Source organism: Nilaparvata lugens, chromosome 10 (assembly GCF_014356525.2).
Source record: "Nilaparvata lugens isolate BPH chromosome 10, ASM1435652v1, whole genome shotgun sequence".
NCBI classification, from domain to species: domain Eukaryota; kingdom Metazoa; phylum Arthropoda; class Insecta; order Hemiptera; family Delphacidae; genus Nilaparvata; species Nilaparvata lugens.
Genome location: NC_052513.1, coordinates 21,532,076 through 21,554,116, shown reverse-complemented (window position 1 = coordinate 21,554,116; position 22,041 = coordinate 21,532,076). Strand labels below are relative to the sequence as shown.

The following is a 22,041-nucleotide window of genomic DNA, read 5'->3' as shown; positions in this document are numbered from 1 at the left end:
TTGGTCTGTCTTCTTTCTTTATTATTCGTTCACTAAGTGTGAGAATTACAGCTGAATGATCAGAATCCAGGTCAAAGCTCTCTTCAATGTCGATGAAATTACTGGATATTCTCTTTGTTATGAAGAAATCTAGAAGATCTGGAGTTTTATTCAAATCTGTTGGCCAATAGTAGGTGTCCCTGATGAATGGAATTCGCAGCCCAGCTCCTGGATAGCCTCTCTGAGTTCTTTTCCTTTGGTAGTCGTGAGTCTTGAACCCCAATCCTTATGCTTGGCATTAAAATCTCCACCCACTATGAATCTATCTCCAAGCTGATGAAGAATATTTGTATAATCATTTTTCTTTAAATTGTAACGTGGTGGAAAATATGCAGCTCCAACAAGTATTTTCTGGTTGATGGACTCTATTCCAACTACAGTTAGCTGTATTTCATTACTTTGAATACTGAAGTCTTCATAGTGTTTAATACTCTCCTTCACTATTACAGCACTTCCACCTCTTGCTTGATTTTGAGGATGAATAGTTTCGTAAACATTATATCCATTGATTTTGAAGTGAGTCTGCTCAGTTGAATGGGTTTCAGAGATGAGGCAAACATCTATATTTCGTGTCTTTAGAAATATTTCTATTTCTTGTTTTCTATTATTATTGATATTATTTATTCCATTGGCATTCCAGGTAGCAATCCTTATATCTTGTTGGCTCGCAATATTCATTTTCTAGTTTTCTTCTCAATACTCTTACTCTTCCCTTCCAAGCTGTCAAGTCGTCCAGAAAGAATATTTAAACTGTTCAAAATTTCCTGCAAAACCTTATTGACTTCAACTGGTTGTTGTTGTTGTGTTGCTTTGGTTGGCTCTCCTGTTGTAGGCTTGGAGTGGGTTTCGTTACTTGGGAATAGGATATTTCTCCAGTGTACTTTTTTGAAGTGAAGTTTCTTTGTTTAGTTGTATGTGGTACTTCGCTACTTCTTTTAACTAGGTTTTCTTTTTCAGTTCTTCTTCTCTGAAGTTCTTTTGCGATGAGACAGCCTCTGTAGTTAGCTGGGTGAGCCTCAGCACAATTGAAACATTTGGCTGGGGTTTCTTTAGCCTTAGTACACGAAATAGTCCAGTGTTTTCCAGCACACTTCACACACACAGGTTCATGTTGACAGTATGTCTGTGTATGACCAAACCGCTGACAACGTTTACACTGTGGAATCATTTTATTACTTCTAATTGATTCAATTTTCACTTTCATGTAGCAAATATGTTTAATTTCAAATATTCTTTTTGTATCTTCTGTATTCTTGAATGTTAGCATGAACATTGGAAGTCTGATGATGTGTTCTTTTCCATCTTTCTTCACTTTTTTCATTTTGTTGACAGCACTGATTATTTGAAAGCCTCTGCTTAGAAGATCGTTCTTTATATCCTCTGGATCGCATGATGGATGAAGCTCTTTAGCCATGACACGAATTGGACGAGTTTGTTTATTTTCGTACGTGTGCCATTCATATTTAGCTTCATTCAACATCTTAGTTAAATCTCTGTATTCTTGTTCAGTTTCAACATTCAATTTTAGCTGGTTGTTGTTCATCATGTTGGCACTGAAATTGAGATTTTTCGATTTCAATGCCTCTTTAATTTTCGAATACTCTTGTATATTGCTTAATATGACTGGTGGTGGCTTGTTTCTCTTTTCTGTCGGTTTCATACTTGTAGAATCAGTTGCAGGCCTTATTTTTTCTGGTGAGTCACGGATTTTTCTCTTCTTTTGTTTAGGGAGAATCCATGCAGTCTCTGATGCTACCATTTTCTCTTCTTCCTCCCAATTCGGTGGTGAATAACTTTTATTGCTACTTCTAGAAGATGCTGGTTGCATTGTATGTGAAGCTGAAGATTGAAGATTCTGTGTGGTTGTAGATGCTGATGAAAATATCTCTTTCAGCTGATTAATCTCCAACCGTGCTCTCTCCAACTCCTTTTCCAGTTTATGCATTCTTTCTCTCTCTTCACTCTGTTGGAAAGTGACTTCTTTCCATGCATTGTACAAAAACTGCTCCGTTGCAGTTTTCAGTTGATTCGTTTTTAGAAACGATTCTGGGGAAGTGTTGACGTTTCCAGTCATTGACGCTGGTTCAACGCTCCTAGCCGGTGTTAGTTGACTCATAGTTGCGTCGTCCTCTGTTTCCTCCTCCTCTTCGAACTCTGGCAGTAGGAAGGTTGGCAATCTTTTAGGAGTCGACATTCCTCACATTCTTTACATTCCTTAGCCGGACTAGATGGTAATTCAGCACTGAACTGATTTTTCGGCGCAGGGCACTGAACTCGCGCACAACAATCAAAACACTGAACTCAGCACTTTAACTATTGCATACACTATTTCAACTACTCTCACTAAAAAAAACTACGTCTGCTCGCTACGACTGCTCGATCGATACTGAAGGATAATATAAAAGGAAAAAGGAGCCTCCTTCATACGTCAATATTAGAGTAAAAATCAGACTATAGAAGTATTCATCATAAATAAGCTGTCGAGTTGATGATGCATGACGCATGCAATTCAATATCTCAATGTAACTTGGTAAAAAATCAGCAGCTGTGTAGACTATAAATTGCATACCTCATTGCATGCCTCATTGAATGCAATTTTTATGCAGTATTAAATAGGATGCAAAGAACTTAGAACAGCTTGTCTGGGCGCCTAGATGTCTTCTGCTAAATTTCGGAAAGCGTTATATGATAATTAAATCTTGTGTAAGCATGATCTGATCAAATAAATAGTTAGTGTATCAGTGTGGATGTGGTTTGGGACGTCGTTCAGTTATAAATGTTATTATTTATTCTATTGATAAAATTTTTGTTCATTATTTGTTATTATATTCTTTAATATTTTTATAAGTTTTGGTATTTTGAATTCTCAATTTGTTCTATTTTTACTTTTTTCATAAGTATTTGAAATCTTTGTATTTTTCATTTTTAAATTAGGTGGTATTTTTGTTGTTTTTATGATTTATTATTGCATAAGTTCGTATTATTTTTATCTTTATTATTTATTATCTTTATTATTTTTCTTTTTCATTTGTATCTGTACAATTGTTATTGCTAAGGAGACATATTTGGGGAAACCCGTTGTCTCCATTGTGAATAAATAAATAAATGTACTATTGATTGCGTGCAATAACGCATGCAATAACTAAAATAACATAGTATTGTCTCTCCAACTTTCTCTGCTTTGAACTTGGGCTGTCCTGTTGCCAGTATGTCTTGAAGGAGATTAGCTTTTGATGTTAGCATTTTTGATAGACCAACCCCAACAGCCATTAGCCGTTTCCACACCGATATCTCGCCGACACGACATACAGACAGGATTTACTCTGATGGACAGTATAAGAGGAGGCTGCGGTTTATAACTACGCGAGGTCTACTGTTCACAGAACTACTAGTTATGTATAGACACTAACCTTGATAGTAGTCTTCATAATCAAGGCAGTAAACGTTGCCAGCATTTTGCAGGAGCACTGAGTGACATTGCGGCCTGACATGGTGTTGACATAGCACTTCTCCAGCTGCCACCTGGTCCAAGGAGTCATCATGACGCCGCAGGTCATGTTCCAGCCTCGCCTGGTCAGTGTGGCAAACTCTATCTCGACCACAGTCTTCAGGACAGCATTGCTCACGAACGAGATCACGTTTGAAGCCACCTCGTACTCCAACTCGCTGCCGTCCCTGCATCACAAAAACTATTTCCTTCATTATTCGTTACACTGGTCTGTGATAACACGGTACAAGGAAATTCCAACAAATTTTCACGCGATACACTGTAAAAATAAACTTATTTCCTCACCTAAGGAAAAAAGAATTCGGGTCCACACAGCTTTGACTTTCTATACAAATATTGTATTCATCTCATCCAATCACAAAATAACTATTTCCCTCATTATTGTTACATTGATCTGCGATAACACACGTTAGAATATAATTCGAACACATAATAGCAGAAGAGTTAGGAATAAAGAATTTCGAGACCACAAATTAATACTTGCTGACCTCACGCAATTAATTATCGTATACATCATAGAAACTATTCCTTCAAGTTATACTGTGCAGTATATATCTGTGATATACACACGGTGGAAGACAAAGGCAATTACAACAAATTAGCAATCAGTACATTATAGTAGAGAAGAGTTGAGAATACATTATTTGGGTCAAAAAAACTTGACCTGCATCGTTCAATCACATAAATTAGTCTCCTTCATTATTCGTTACACTAGTATGGTGAAGGCAATGTAAACATATTTGCATACGATAAGTTTACAAACTGTAAAATTGTAAGCATACGGTGGATTAAATAAATGGCAATGATGCTATTTATATGGGATGGGATGCTCTCAGTTTCAAGTGAATATCATTCAAGAGGAGAAATCTATTATAGATAGGTAGGTACAATTGAAGTTGAGAGGTAATTAAGTACGTGTATAGTCAATAAGTTGAAGAATTTTGGACCATGTTGTTGAATATTTCTCATGTAAATCTCAACTATATCTAGAATCGCATGGTGCTGTATACATCACCAGTATGTGTATCCAGCTCCTACTGTTGAATATTATTTCCTATGAAAATTGAGTTTTCAGCAAATAAAAAGCAATAAAGATGTCACAGTAAAATTATAACACACAATATAGAAAAGATAAGACGTCTATCAATGATAAAATGATAGTATAATGAGCAGAACAGAGTTTTTTATCGTTGAACGTTTACAATGAAACACGCAGTTTTGAACAAGAATGTGAACAATGTAGCTGAAGAAATGGATAAATTATTTGACAAGTTATTTTTTTAAAAACCTCCACTAAAATAATATATAGAATAGCCTAGAATTCTATAAACTTGGAAAAAATCACTCTTTGTCTCTTGAATATGTTCCTTTCCAATGACCTGAACATTTTTATAGAATATAGAGTGGTAACATATTTCAATTAAAAAAACTTGGGAAAGAAATGAGAATACTTACTCCTTTTTGAATATCTGTCGCACGGGAAGATATTTCATGATGTCTCTGTATACCACTACAGCCACGCAAACAGTGCCGTTGTCCAGCATTTTATTTCCTGAGTCTATGATAACAGCCAACGATTCTTTGAACCAGGATGGGTAACTAAAATAATAGAAGATTCTCGTTTATAGCAGCTCGTCAAAAGGATGAATATTTTTGATATTTATTATATCAGCGAATAATAATTTCTAAAATATATTTCAGAATAAATGTTCTGGGCAGGGGTGCCCAGCCCCCCCAAGGGCAATGGCGCATGCCCCCCCCCCAATCCAAGTGTAATGCCCCCCCCAAAGTACCCCAATTCCCAACCCTTTAGTTTTTAACATTAGTCAGTGTATGACAATAAAATTCACATCTTAAGGTGCGTACAGATATACGCGCCGCGAACATGAGCAATTCACTTTTAATCAGCTGATGCCAAGCTTTTTATATCTGTATTTTACCGTTTCTGTAAAAATACAGATATAATCAGCTGATTAAAAGTGAATTGCTCATGTTCGCGGCGCGTATATCTGTACGCACCTCTACATTCTAATCTTCCAAAGGACATTATTTACCTTTGGTCTTGTGAGGACTTCTTTCTGTTTTCATAATGTTGTAAAAATATATACCATCGTTTCTTATCTCTTTTAAAATAGAAATAAAGTATCTTTTTGATATTATTTTTGAGACTAGCAGTGCACCCGTTCTTGTTCGGGAGGACTAGAAAGAACTACATTACATCAGGAAAAACTACATGACACATATTTTGATAGGATATTAAAATATAAGTAAGGGAGGCTTTGCTTTTTAAATGTTAAGGTTACTTATAAAAAGTTGAATAATAATATCATTGATAATTCTCTATTGCAAAAGAATATTGTATAGCAATTTTGGTAAACATTCATACAAATTTGGAACGATTTTATTCATACAATATAATATAATGTCGGCAAGTTTAGGTATTCTAAATCCTATACTATTAAACGAGCAATTTCTGTTTAGATGTTTGAATTTTAAGATGTTTATATGTTTGTATTTCACCGGATCTCAAAAACGGCTCTAACGATTCTCACGAAATTCATAACATAGTAGGTTTATAATATAAAAATTCGATTGCACTAGGTCTCATCCCTGGGGAAACTCGCTGAAGGATATTAAAAGAATTTATTCATCGTTGGAAAAACAGCTGATAATTTCGTCGTCTGTTGATGATGGAAGTGAGTGAGCGAGTGCAAGTGTGTGGGACTGAGACAAAATTATGACTCAGCTGTTGAACTTTTGTACCTAATTCAATCAGGTACTTAGTGGCAGTAGTACAAAAGCCGGTTAAATTTTAATACTGATTAAATCCAGTAGAACCAATCAGATAAGCTATCTTTTTGAGATGGTCTTCTGTGATTTGGTTCACGTGACATTAATCAGGATTAAAATTTAACATGCTTTTGTGAGAGAAATTTTTGCATTTCTCTGCGAATTAATCTCAATCTACTGTGATTAGATAGAACCTTTCTGTATGAACTATGAATATTTATTATAATTTCTTCTTTCGTAATAATTTTTATATGCTTTTGTAGGTAGCTACTCCAGAGATACTCTGCCCCGATATTTATCATAAATTGGAATAGGTTGTCACTGATGTTGTGTTGTTGGTAGTATTCACTTTTTAACATTACAGAAGTAAATAACACAAGTCGAACAAAATGTATCTTTAAATGGTTTGGTTTTTGGAATAAAGATATCATCTGAACAAGTACATTTTATAAATTCTATCTATTAATACCAAATATCGGGGCACTGAGCTTTGCACGTTATTTATTCATTGATAAACAGAACTCAATTCTTTAAAATGATTGGGGAAGGACTAACAGGCACAGCCCAAAACTGTTTCTTCCCCGAATTTTGATTTATTCACTATAAAATTCATAGTTGGAATATCTAATATTCCAAAAAGTAGGTTATGTTTCATACACTTGAATTCAAGTGAAATTTTCAGTCCAAATATTCGAAAACATAAAAGTTCTAATTTAGATTGTTTACATACCAATTGAATAACAAAATAACACTCACTAATCCCTTGGAACTGTAAAATAATGATTAACTTTAAATATTATGATATATACCATCTCATGTCAACAAATCAGATTACTGTATTTTGATCGAGTCAATTAAAATTTCTAGATTTCTCGCGAGATACGGTAAGCTAATTGATTACACAGCTGATCTCCCACACAGGCACATGCATCTTCTGTTATCGACAGACGACGAAATCATCATCTGTTTTTCCGAGGATGAATTATCCTTTTCATGTCCTTCAGGGAGTTTTCTCAGGGATGAGACCTAATGCAATCGAATTTTGATATCATAAACCTACTATATTCTGAATTTCGTGAAAATCGTTAGAGCCGTTTCCGAGATCCGTTGAACATAAATAACCAGATAACCAGATATAAAAAAAGAAAAATATAAACAGATATACATAAATTGCTCGCTTAATATAATAGGATAACAACTTATAGTCCAGTCAAATGGTCGTTTTTCAGGAAACAACCCCGAAAGAATTTTTTTCGATGGTTTTCTATATATTTTGGGGCGCTGAATTCTAATCTGAAATTTGCTGACACGCCAGAGGGCGACTTCACCCCCAAAATTTTGGAATTTTTTTAAGTTTTCTCGAGAACCTCGAATTTTTCGAGAAAAAGCATTCTCTATAATTGTAATATTAAAGATAATAAAATTTCCAATGAATTGAGTGGTCGCGCAGGACTACTTTTTAGATTTTATATCTGAAGTGTTCCACAAGATACGCAACTTTGAATGTGCGAGAAATTTGTGATATTTCCCCCATTTTCACAGTCTCGCATATGCAACGTTGCGTATCTTGTGGAACACTTCAGATAAAAAATCCAAAAAGTGGTCGAGGTTGTGATGAATTTTCTCCTCTTTTCACTTCCATGAAATATAGCCTACTTCTGTTTTCAATACCGTTCAAAAGTTACAGCCAATTGAATAATGATCTTTATTTTCTCATTTTTCTTGCGATTTTACTGTTATTAAAGAGTCTCTAAAATGAATACAATACATGATAGAAACTTGCGATTGGTCTTAAATGAGAGAAAATTTCATGCTCTATAAGCTGAGTTGCCTTAAATTGAACTTGCATTACTGTTTATATCGAAAAACTGTCGAGACTGTGAAAATGAGGGAAATATCGCATACTTCTTGATTTTTTGAAACAAACGTATCTTACTTCACGATTATATTTTTACAAAAATCATTCACCTCAAAAGAGGAGATTTTTTTCTTCAAATCAAGGCCAAGTATCAATTTGAGTTACCGAGACACACAGTTTTGAATATAGAAATCGGTCATTTTTCTATGCATTGAAATATGGGCTAAAATACACTAAAGGAGGAATTTCTTTTTTTAACAAATTTTAGTGAGATGATACATGATTTTCAACCGCCTTGACGAGCTGATATGAACGAGCTGTAGTACGAGGAGATGTGATCATTCAGTCAAAAGTTATAAGTGATTGAAGTTTTGATCCTGGACGTATCCTTATGTGTGCCCCCCACAAGGAAATACTGAAATCTAAGGAGTGATTCTCATAGAACATAACTCTCGTAAGGATATTTCAGCCGAAATATGTTTCTTTTTTGTTAAGAAGGCCATGAAAAGGTATTTTTATGAGAATTTGAATTTTGGCTGTAGGACATGATTTTCTATTTTTGGGTGTATTCCTCCTCCCACCACTACTAAATTCAAAAACAGGTACCTAGGTACCTAAGGAATTCTGTTCAGAATTAATATATTGTTAATTCACGTGATGTGTGGCTTTCTATCATTACTAGAAAAAGATCCTAGTTGTATAGGGTAGAAGTGGTAGGTTTGCATAGTTTTGAAAACCCCTTAAAAAATACCCCTTTTTTGAAAACTCTTAGCTCCGGAATCAAAAATCGTAGAGTCCTGCGCGACCACTCAATTTATTGGAAATTTTATTATCTTCAATATTTTAGAGAATGCTTTTTCTCGAAAAGTTTAAGGTACTCAAGATTAAATGGAAAACTTGAAAAGAATCCGAAATTTTGGGTTTTTTGGGAGTTTTGCATATCAGCAAATTTCAGATTAGAATTCAGCGCCCCAAAATACATATAGAACCGTCGCGAAAAGTTCTTTCGGGCTGTTTCCTGAAAAACGACAATTTGACTGGACTATTATACAAAACAGAAAAAAGTAATGAAGTATTACAATAATTACTTGACTACTGTGTGGTAAATAGGGTGTAAATTTGGAAGATTGAAATTGGTTTCATTTGATATTTTTCACTAATTCTTGACAAGAGAAGTTTTTTCTTCTGTCAAATTCACTAGAGTTTGCGATGTTTTTTATAATTGCATTCCCATTTCAGACACATTAATATCATCATGAAACTCCTTCGAAATTAAAATAATTATTAGATTAAAATGTACATTACAATTCAACTTATCATTGTGCTTTTAAGAAAATTAGGTTGCAACAGCAAGGAAACTCAAACACAGGACCATTAAAAATTTAAATTAAGCAAAGGTAATCAGAATAATATTGGATGATGAAGTTGTAATTTATTTTTGTCAAAGATTTACCTTCAAACTCATAAGCTTAAAATTACTAAAATTCCTGCATACAAAATATTATCAATAATTTGTGCTTATGCTCTATATATTGAGTTACACTTAGCAAAATATAACATTGTAAAGGTGGGAAAAATTAACTACATTAGGATATCTCTATTTAATACTTTGATTTTTTAACCATGGTTCAAAATGTTGACATAAAATATAAAAAAAATCATGCCCCCCCAAAAATGTTGATGGCGCAAATTGCGCCATGCCCCCCCCTTGTGGGCACCCCTGGTTCTGGGGCTTTCTTTATTCTAATAGAAAATTATAAATTTGAAAAGTTTAATGTGAGTTGAATGTGTTGATAAGTTAAGTGATTAATAATTTAATTGATAATATTAACAATAATTTTCTTCAATCAAATTATCTTTATAATTAGTTTACAAAACTTATTATCTCCATAAAAATGATCATTGTAGCTCATTATTCTATAATATGAAGTGAACCTACCTGACATGAGTATTTCTTGGCAAGTAGAATATTATGCCCGACTGAACAGATGACGAATCAAACGTGAAAACGTCAACTATCAAAGAGTCGAATATCAATGTGGGGCTGAACTCGGGCTCGATATGTGATGTCCAGAATATTGTCCATTGGTTCACCAGTTTTTGCAGATCGACAACTTTCTGTAAATCGATTCCACATATTATTAAGTGTATACAGTTTCAGGGGAACAAACACTCAACAAAATAAAATAGGAATTAAATGAGAAATGATCAATTATTTTACTTTATTAATTATTCCAGTTTATTGATAGTTTAATTAAGCTCATGAATACAGTGATTTAGTGAGTTAACCATTCTGAGACCACATTATGATACATTTTCTATTCATCCATTTCACAGTATAATAATTATATGAACCATTCATTAAAATATATATCGTTTTTTCAATTCTAATCATCCGCCCCAATCATTGAAAGTGTTTTCATTGTTGAGAAACACGAAAATTCTAAATCCTCATCCTCAGTAGGCACTAAACTGGTTTAGAGTTTAGAAATTTGCAATATTGTGATCAAGTCTGAAAATCACCGTGTCTGTTCATCACACAAATTGGAATTTCTCCTGCTGGATTAACACTTCTAGAATGGCAGAATGCACACTCTGTGAATATTATGTGTACAAAAAAGCACGATAAACAACATAAGGTTAACATCAGCTTTACGGTACTTTGAGGATAATATTATCATACACTTTAGTCCCTATTGACTATTTTTACCTGGCTGTTTATGATGGCATTATCAAACTGCAGCAGAGTGTTTATAATGCTGTAGAAAAGTGGTGTAGCTTCAACGAGATCATTCCATGCCGATGTAACGTTCAGGTACCAAGTTATGTTTTGCATCAGGCTGAGTACGGGCTCACCTTCCCCCGGGTACAATTCACGTCTAGCTTTCAGCAGTTCCAAGACATTTGCCAACATCTCCACGGTTGTTGTGTTTTGGAATCCAAGCATTAAACTCTGGAACTGGATATAACAGTTTGAAAATGTGAAAAAGAATGATTTATTAAGTTTACGATGAGATTTAACCTGTCAATTAATAAAACATAGCATAATATTTTCCTCCACTTGATAGGTTGTCATTATAAACATCTCTTGTGCACGGTTGAAGTTTTCTAATCCATCAACTTATAGCTTTAAAATGAAGAAGAAAGAGAACTTTTAAAGCGTGTATGTGAACATTTTTTGGAGATATTATTTATTGAATGCTTGTTATATTTAATGAAAAATATGATAGCTTACAATTTACAACCATCGTTAATTTTTTATTCCACAACTCCTAATTACTTCCATGATATATTGGTGACATATATTTAAGTCACCCTTTTTACGATGCACGTAAATTCCAAACTCAAACTCATTCAAATTATTAAGTTCAAATATTACACTAAATCTATTGAATCACTTCATTCATTGCTGATTTTTGGTAAACTGTTTTTCTTCATTATTTTCAAAACTCCAGAATAATTTATTCAGTATAAATTGAGTAGGTATGGATGAATATATTTATTGATAAAGTCTTCTAATAGAGCTACTTGAAGTGTACTATGACACTTGGAAATGACATGAATGCTAGAAACTAGTTGTGTTCATATGAAAAAGTATAAGGAGGGTACTAGTGCTTTCTATAATAATTGATTATATTTATTCTTCTATGACATAGGGATAGGACAGAATAAAACACTCTCTGAATCTCAAATCCTAAAACATTATGTTCTCTTGATCAATTTCATAACTAATTTTGAGTAAAATGAACTTGACCATCATAAGAAATTTGCTATTTATTTGACCAATATTTTCGAAGAGTTCACTTTGGATCATTCCAATTCTAATTTTCCACATCTGTCATATTTTCAATTGATTGAATGATTGATTCATCCTGTCCAATATATACGATAAATCACCTCAATAGTGACATAATATGTGATGCAATCTCAAGGGAGGCACAGTGATAATTCAACATCACCCCAATCATGCTTGATTAATTATTAATTGATGATTGATGACGATATTATTGATTGTTGATTATTAGCTTCTAATGTTAAGCTGCTTTGATCAACACCTGTAGCCTACACAGGACAGGTAGCCTATATGCCACACACACCCCACTGACATATCCATCAACTAGCTGTTTCAATGCTCATCTACCACACTGAGTAGGCTACCTACCATTGAAGGTGGGTAGGCTACCTATCTACTCGACACCTATCAAGTACCAACTAAGAACATTCAAGTATTAGATAAAAATAAAATAATATCCTACATGAAATGGCAACTGTTGATTTAACTCCATTACAAATCAAAACTTAGAAATGTAGAAAGCTGGATTTTAAATGGATGACTATTATACTCGTAAATAAAAACTCTACAGTTCCCTTCTATGAAATTTATCAGTCTGTTGATAGTTCAAAGAAGTTTGTACAACAGTGTCACTGTTAATATTCTGAATACTATATGCTATGGGGTGGCTGGATTATATATGAAAAGTGGTAGTATGGATTATATGTTAAATCGGGTGGGAAGAGGTGGTCAATACCCTTCCATGAGTTGCTGCTATGTTACTAACGTCTGAATATGAATGTCATTTTTCTTTTCTTAATGTGTTATGTGTGGAGGAGTTCCTCCATATGTGCTTTGAAGGAAGGGGAAGTGAGAACTATTAGGTCTTATAAAGAACGAGTTTGTATTATATTTCGAAGTAAGAAATGAATAGTGTTATTGAGATTTTCACGTTACATAGAGATTTTTTTTAGCATTCAGTGTTAAAAGATTTCAAGGGGATTCGAAAAAACATCAATAATGATCCTACAAAGGTTTGCACTATTGAAGTTAAATTCACTTCATACTGTCAGTATTGACTGAATAGGGAACATTGGTAATATTCATAAGAAATGCTGACAATTTAAAGTGAATATCACCAAAGAGATTCTATTCTACCTGATTGGATATCCTGATCAGCTTGTTTGAGATGCATCCAGAAAAGTCGGGAGTTTGCCATGTAGCCTGTCCAGTGTAAATCAAGGAGCACATCCTCTTCACAATGCCCCTGTAATGAGGAGGACACTCGACTTTGGCGACACCCCATACTCTCGTCTCTGTCCAATGCATTTTGTGGGCATTAGTGTTATCTGCCTCGCACCAAGGCACAGCTGTTTTGTTCAGAATCTCCACTTCGATGCTGGCATTCACTGATCCCGCGTTACTTTGCACTTGGCAAGTGTATTTCGTACTTTTCTGTAATCGAAGACATGAGAAAATCATTAGAAAAATTGAAGCTGTAGAAATAATTATGTAAAAATAATGTAGGCCTAAATTGAGCAACAAAATCAAATATAATTCAAATAGATTATAGAAAAATTTATCGTGTGCAGCAAGGAATTAAATAAATGTTGTATAATTCATACTGCAGTTACTATACAGAACCAGAAGAAGAGTCTCCATTCTTCTGAAAAGTAATATACATTGGTGGTTGAATATTACTGTTGTATGATTGTATAAAATTACTTACTCTACCATGAATTTATTACAAAAATAGAATTTTACAGTAGAGCTTGGTCAGATATTTCTACTTTTTCTGAAGTTTTGATTGAACTCAGGGATTTTTTTGCAATTCAAAATGTAACATGAATCCTAAATACTCTTATATAATCAAATAACCTGACTGGTGTTGGAGTAGTTAGTTCTTTTGAATCAACCATCCACCTCTTAACTCCCTGGATCATCGAATAAAATAGAGTCTATTTTTCAGATGGTTTAAGTCAAGTGGAGATATTGAAAAAACACAGTTTTATTTTTGTCACATTGACTTATTAGACTTTTACATAGGTCTGCAGTTCTCTGTAAAAGTATAATAAATGTGGATGTGACAAAAAACTGTGTTTTCTCAATTATGGAAAAATTCAACAATATAAATTATTTTTTAATAATTATTTAATGATAATTTTAAAATTTAAATTTTAATAATTGAAATATTTTAAAATAATTGGTATTGTTGAATGTTTCCATAATTGAGAAAAATTACCTACTTTAATATTCTTAATAATTTTGTCTCATTGTAAGAGCCCAAGTTAATCTCCAAAAAATGATCTTTTAATGTAAAAAATAATCTAATATATATGAATAATCTTACTATTAAGAGATGTTTTCTATGAGTCATTAGATTTTATCAATTTGATTTTGTATGACCCCTTGTTTGAATCCTACCTACTTGTATACTGAAGACTTTCAAGATGCTGCCAGCTGGATAGAGATCCTCCCATTCCTCGACATTCTTCTGCATTTTGAACAGATTCACATCTTTGGATTCCTTCGTTTCCTTCAGCCATGAGTAGCCATAAATCTGGCCCCTGTCATCAACGCCCACAGGCCACATACACACTATGTTCAAGCTGGAGCCCTAGAAATAATTAATAAAAAACACATTGAAATATAAATGACTATGTAAAGAATGTAAAGCTCTATGTATGTTCATGTAAAGAATACTAGCACCTAGGAGACACGAGTTACCGGTAGTCTCCATGAATACATAACTATATACATAATATGATATCTGCGGTAGACAGCAAAGTAATTACGGTAGACAAAGTAATTATCATAGTCTACTGACCTGCTCATATATTATTCGTAATTATTGATATGTAAAGATTGAAATTTAAAAAATAATAACATATTACACTTAAGTTACCGGTATGTGAAATGCAAATATTTCGTAATTATAATTTAATTCATAAGAATATGATTGACTTGAGTTGATATCATAGAAAGTAGACAAGTCTCTAGATTGGATGATGAATTTATTATTTGTGAATAAATTTTCTGGTAAATTGTATCTGTTTAAAATTAATATTATATTGGCTTACACCTACTTGTAATAATTATTTTACAATTTCATTTTGAAATCGACTCACAGGCGAAAGATGAGTATTTTCCAAGAACATTTCTCCTGTTTTGCTCTGTTCAATAAAAATAGTGGAGCATATTATATTTGTGAATCCCTTGTGCGGATCAATTCATTCATCGAATGGGAGAATATTTGTTTTTGATTAATAAGAACAATATGAAAACTTGTAGTAGGCCTACCCTTTTTTATTTAAAATATTACAACGACTAGTTTCGACCATAACTTGGGTCATTTTCAAGTTGAAATAAAAAAAGGGTATTACAAGTTTTCATATAATTGTTCTTATTAATTTGTAAAAAGTAGCCCATTCAAGTGAAGTGTTTTTTTGTTTTTTATTATTTTACTGACTGCAGTGTCATAAGCCATCTATGCAAATACTATAGAAGGTTTTGTCTCTGCTCTTTTAGATTTTAGATGGGTTAAATGGAAGAGGTGGCTTCTATTGCCTCAATTTCGCGCACATCACTTTTATTGTAAAGTGTAAATAAAAGTCATTTAACTATCTATCTATCTATCTATCTTTTCAACAGCGCTCTTGTGACGCTACTCCACTGTATTTTATCAATGTTGATAGAAATGAGAGATACAAAGTATGATATCTGAAACAAGAATGAACTGGTCATTATTCTTTTCCAAAATTGCAGTTGAAAATTCGCAGAGCCTATTCTCAAATGAAAATATCAGAAGTTTGATGAAATAGAGATACGGTACACAGAAAGTCAAACACGGGTTGTTATCTCACATAGAAAATGGAGTATTATTTTTGGAATTTGTACAAGCATGACATTTCCAAATGTCATTTTGAAAGAGGAACTAGATTTTCTGGTGAACAGAAAAGCTCGTGAATTTATAAGGTGGAACTTTATACAATTTTTTTTTGAAACAGCATTACATTTTTATCACTTCCACCATACAGTGGAAATGGGAAGAATATTTATTCTCCCTGGAAAGTCTTACTATGCAGAATTATAACTGGGAGTAATATAATATAATATAGAAATCAGAGCTTTTTGTTGGTACGGTAATACAGTAATATGTAACCTCTGCTCATGGAATATTTCTGTGTTGTTGATTCCCACACTCACAAAAGTTCATCTTGAAAATTATGAGTAATATATGAGGACTAGTAAACATAGTAAAAGATAAATGAATTGATGCAAAAATTTCATGCAGCTACTTTTATCACAATTAATAAAAAGAAGAAGTAACTCGAAATAAAATAGAATTAAAGAATTTATAGGAATAAAATAAACAAGTGGATGAAGAAGTACCTAAATAAATTATGAATGAGCTACTAGCTGGTATAGTAAGCCAGTAACTCAGCTAATATTATTATGTGCTGCAGGTTTCAATCAAATAATTAACTGAGCTGATACATCGTTTTTTGAAGTTTTTTTTATGAATATTCTCAATATCTCACCTTCTCAACCGTTATTGTCATCGGCATGACCTTGACGTCTGGTGGTGGTATGACCTCAAGGTCAATAGTTTTGCACTGCTCGACGCCCCAATCAGTGACCTGGCAAGTGTACCTCCCCTCATCAAGAGCATCAGCATTTTTCACACTCAGTAGCGACATGTACTGATCGTTCATATCCGTTTTCATCTGCTTCGTCCAAATATTCCTGTAAAGACGATGTAAATCGTGCTTGAATAACCGTGCTTTGTAGTGATCGGTGTTTTCAAAATTATTAGAGCTGTTGATAAAACTGATTTGATTGTAAATCCCAAAATAATATTTCTCAATCTCAATTTCCATTACAAGCTGAAGCAAAATAATGACTTGGAAAAAATTAATCAACTTTTGACATGAATCTTAGGTTCAAAAAACATTTCACGTGAGTAGTAGTTTCCACTATTTAAAGAAGCTACTTATAAAATACTCGAAAATTGAATCCTTAAATAATTGGTTTATTGATGATTGAGGAGTTTGGAGTAATTTTTACTATTTATAAAGGGAGGAATTGGCTTAGGCCTATACATTTGTACGGGATACGGTTTTGACACATTATCAAGTCTGAACTACTAAAGTGAATTTTGCATAAAGATTCTTGATTGCTAAGGATGGTCTTTTTCCATTTTTATTACCGGTAATTGATTAATTATAATTCCAATTTCAAAGACAAATTTATTTAATTTGTGGTACAAATTTTGCGTTGGATAAACACCCAAAAGAATAGATTTTCTTTACCATATTGTAATTTATTATAGTTGTTAATTTTCTTTTCTTAATTAGCATGTAACTATGCAACTAATTTTATAAACTATTTGTGCTTCTAACAGACCCTTGCGGATCACGGAAAACACGTGCTTGTATTATCATGGAATCTTTCTTACCTCAGAGCTATTGTTTCATTAACAACCATGCCATCCTTGTACCATCGGAAACTCATGTGGGGAGATCCAAGAGCAGTGCAAGACAAGATGAAGTCATCTCCACACCGCACGGCTGCTTTTCTCTGGTTGATTCGTATCTCCTGTTCAACAAAATTCTCAGATAGTTATGAAAATTTGTATCTATGCATACTATGGTGAGATTAATTATTTGTGAATCACAAGCTTCAGCATTGTTTATACATATTACTAATGGATCACATCCAAAAAATACTGATAGTTTGAAGTGATGAATGAGAGTAGAGATGCTAATCAGCACTGAAACTACTGAATCCAGCAAGGATGGATTTCCCAGGTGAGACTATATTCCTGATAATTCTAGAACACATCAAAAACTGTTTCCAGAGAACCATGATTAGTTTTTACTATGAATATTTCAAGGGAAAATATTCAGCCTCCTTCTTTAAGACATATACAATCACTTGAAGTATTGAGTGTGCTAGATGTCTGATATTTCCACAATTTCAGATGAATGTTTTGAAAATGGTTCGTGGGTTCGAATCCCGCCTTTGGCATACCGGTAGACGTTTGCTCATCTCATCAATTCACCAACGTACTTTTCATTACCCACGCACAAGCAAAACGCTCATGTGGGCATCATCCACAATTGGAAAAAAGAGATGTAATAGCCCATTTCACAAAAACTATCAGCTTATATGATTTTCAAAGATACGAATATGATTTTCAGGGTACTTATTATTTCTATAAAAATACACCATCAAAAATTATTGGCAAGTCTGCAACGGGACTAACACAAACTGTTTAATATCCAGTACGGTAACCATTACAATGGTTTCATGAACTGATATTATGTGATATGAGAGTGTCTATTGTACAATATTATCAAGAATATTTATATCACAATATACAATGATTTTAGCTATGGTATGAGGTCCTATAAACATTTATTTGCTCCTGTGTGTACGGGAGATCCAGGTTGTATCCAAACCACAAAATCCTCAGCCTCTCTCACACATCCCTCCTTCGTTATTTATATGAATGTGCATATCTTCATTTTCCACCTGAACCCATCCGCCCATTTTGTTTATAAATTCAGCAGGCCGCCACGCTACTACATTTTGTCAGTAAACAAAGCGTTCAATTTTCGCTACTCCTTTTGTGTTCAAACACAAAGAGTTGGTTTGTACAGTGTATATTGCCGTATACATGTCAACATGCGTAGAAATTCACTCTACTAACAAACCTTCGCGCCGCCTTCTCTAATTAATGCGGCCAGCCCACGCTTCAGACAGAGAAAGAGATTTATTGAAAAGTACATACCGGTACCTACCCTCGGACTGCATTCAACGTGTCCTAATTAGTTTTCAGTTGAAAATTTAGAGCATTCAATAACGTTGTGTGGCTCAAGCGCCCTGGGTAATTGGATCAATTGCACTTCAATAGCTTCTTCGATGAATAGATCACTAACTAGTGGGTTTTCAAGTACATTTTTTCAATGAAAATACTTAAATACATTAACTACATGAAAACTGTGAATTTATAACTGTCGGTATGTATTTCCCCTGTTGAAATGCCTGAGTGGTGGGATGTGTGAAGCTCTCAGACAGTCCTTGAAGTTTGTGAAGGCTTGTGTTTTGAAATTCTTTGAAGAGGTTTTTTCATAGATAGCGATGAAGAATAATCATATTTATAGCAATATGTCTAAACGTATATCAATATCATAGCGATAAATAATATTGCTTATTATTTCACAAGTTGATTCGATTCCATTTTTGCCAATCAACAGGAGGAGGCACATCAATCAATTCAGTCATTCAATAGCATCATAGTATGTCGAACCCCCCCCCCCCCGCTGGTCACTTTTTCCGAGAAGCTCGTGACCCTTCTGGACGCTTGCTTGGTAGACGTGAAGCGCCGCTCACCTTTGAGACGTTTACAACAAAATTAGGGAACCAAGAGTAGGCTATTTTTCCAGGCTTGTAGACATCCAGGCCTTGACCAGCACTGCAGCAGTGTCCATGTCCTGGATGATTGGTCGATCTTTGGGTGATTCCACTGCAACGCAGGCTAAACTCCTCTGAGATACTTGCCCAATGATAGCATACAGAATATACTATCCTTTATACTTGATGCCTAACGACTTGAAAGTACCGTTGGATAGTAGCTTGCGCACCACACCTCATGGTATAATATGCATAATATAGCAGGTGACCATTTGGAGGCGTGATTTAATGTGTGGTTCGCAACCAGAAGCAAAAAAGTCGTTCAGTCTCTCCATTGAATCTCTCAGTCAAACACCCAGCCAGTCTCTCAATCCTGACTCACTGATCTCTCAAGAAAAATATTATCATAGTAATAGTCAACGTAGCCTATAGAGATTTCTCAAGGATATTTTCATTTTGCAACCATAATCGAATTATTAAAAAAACATATGGTTGAATTTATAAGATGCTAAATAGAATTAATCATAATAGTACTAGAACGATTGAACATTCAAGTAGTCATAAAATACTGTATCGCTTCTACTGAATCCGCTACATGACAAAATAGAAAGGTACTCAATTACACTAGTCTATAGATTACTATCTGAAATACTAAACACCAAACAAACCAATTGCCATGATGCGCCGTAACGTACATACCAAGTGAATGAATGATAGATTTAAACCTCGATTGAGTAGATTTGGATTTGAACTCATTTGATTAATTGCTAGGGACAAAATTAATCATTAACATCATAATAGTACCAAAGTGCTGCCTCTGAAATTGAATCCAGTGGGCGGATCACACACCCAATTTCCAAATCACACTGAAACCAATTTCGTTTGAGAATCGACCCGGTAACGATTACCCAATAAATTCTAATCGCATGTTGCACAATCATCGCCAAATCGAAATCCAAATTACGCCATTATAACGCGGCAGTAAGAATGAGATAGCCGAGCAATATAGCTTGTTCCCTCTTTCTCTCTCTGTTTAGCTACATTCAATCATTCATAGCACTTATTATAAATAAACAACATTATTGCCAATCTACTCCCCAAATGTCAATTTTATGCATTATTTACTTTAATGACGATTAAGAATAGAGCCATTAATGGGAGCTTATCAAAACTGTATGGCTATTTTCTGTATTGATATTCGCTTGTGTTAATAAATTTCTACTGATTTTGTTAACGGTACTGTAAATTTGAATACTATTGATTTGTGCATGGATAGTTATTACATCAATCAGTCATGTTTGGATCAGTCATGAGTATTTTCGGATTTTCGGACATGGGATTAAATACATGAAACATTCATAGATTTCTTCTGAATACCAGTATTTTGAAGGATCGTAAATCCAGAAATATTGGTGTCAACGATACGACCCTCAATGTATTTAAAAGATAAAATAAATGAATTAGGAATGTATTACTCCTTCATTCATGTGATCTTCATGTTTTCTATAGGAAAGAGTTTTGAAGGTATTATTAGAAAAAGTTAGAAAAGTTTATGGGATTGCTGAACGCTCCATGTTCTCTATTCAAATGATCAGTCCCAGTTATTGAATAGCATACGAGTATATAGCCTACTGAATTATTTCTCGTTTTCCACCCTGAATGTATCAACTCATAGTTATTCACTTCCTTTATCAATAATTATTGAATTAACATGTTATCCATTGGCAAATTGATTTGTATTCAATTAATCTCTCTAGTCTGAATCTTATTCATCTAATTGGAAGAGTTTGAGTAATTGAACTACTAGATAGGAAAAGGAAAGAAAATGAAATAAAATTAAATGCACATGAATTAAATAAATACTTTGTAAATGTTGGTAAAACTTATGCTGATAGGATACCTAAATATACCAGCCAGTCCGCTTATGAATTCAAATATAAGAAAAATAACTCGAGATTGACCGACTCTTTTGTCTTGCAACCGGTAAATGAAATTCAAATAAAAAATGCCATACTCAGTCTGAAAAATAATACATGTCCAGGTATTGATGGTATAAATAGTAAAACTTTAAAAATAGTAGCCGATTTCATTGCCTATCCTTTCACATCAATTATAAATAAATGTTTTCGCGAAGGAGTTTTTCCACAATTGTTCAAGGTCGCCAAAATCAAACCTCTATTCAAATCAGGTGATAAAAAACTCACTGAGAACTATAGACCAATCAGTTTGCTTAGTTCATTAACGAAAATAATGGAGAAAGTGATAACATTTCAAATTATTGAATTCTTTGACTTACATGGGATAATAGAAGACCACCAATTTGGATTAAAAAAAAAAATGTACTGATGATGCTCTAATCCATTTCTCAAATTCTGTGGCAGATTTGTTAAATAAGGGAAAGAAAACTCTTGCGGTTTTCCTTGATCTAGCCAAGGCTTTCGATACTGTGGCTCACAACCAACTACTAAATAAACTGGATCGAGCAGGAATCAGAGGTACAACTCTGAGATTGTTCCATAGCTACCTTGCACATAGATCACAAATTCTTACACTTGATGACTGTGTGAGTGATCTGCCTCTCTCCGGTTATGGTCTCCCTCAGGGAACAGTCTTATCACCAATCTTATTCCTTCTTTATGTAAATGAGATACTCAG

General features: G+C 33.8%; 1 protein-coding gene across 2 annotated transcripts in view; it reads right to left on the bottom strand.

The window, feature by feature from the left end:
* Positions 1-22,041, bottom strand: part of LOC111052935 — a 226,568-nt gene that overhangs the window by 12,244 nt on the left and 192,283 nt on the right. Inside the window, exons 8-15 of one of the 2 annotated variants that reach the window (XM_039436535.1) lie at positions 17,426-17,565; positions 16,509-16,713; positions 14,396-14,584; positions 13,126-13,422; positions 10,906-11,154; positions 10,135-10,313; positions 5,003-5,146; positions 3,450-3,714 (exon numbers count right to left, since the gene is read on the bottom strand). In XM_039436535.1, coding sequence (XP_039292469.1) covers positions 3,450-3,714; positions 5,003-5,146; positions 10,135-10,313; positions 10,906-11,154; positions 13,126-13,422; positions 14,396-14,584; positions 16,509-16,713; positions 17,426-17,565 — 1,668 coding nt within the window. Of the gene's footprint in view, positions 1-3,449; positions 3,729-5,002; positions 5,147-10,134; positions 10,314-10,905; positions 11,155-13,125; positions 13,423-14,395; positions 14,585-16,508; positions 16,714-17,425; positions 17,566-22,041 lie in introns of those variants that run through there. The other variant, XM_039436536.1, reaches the window with a different exon arrangement.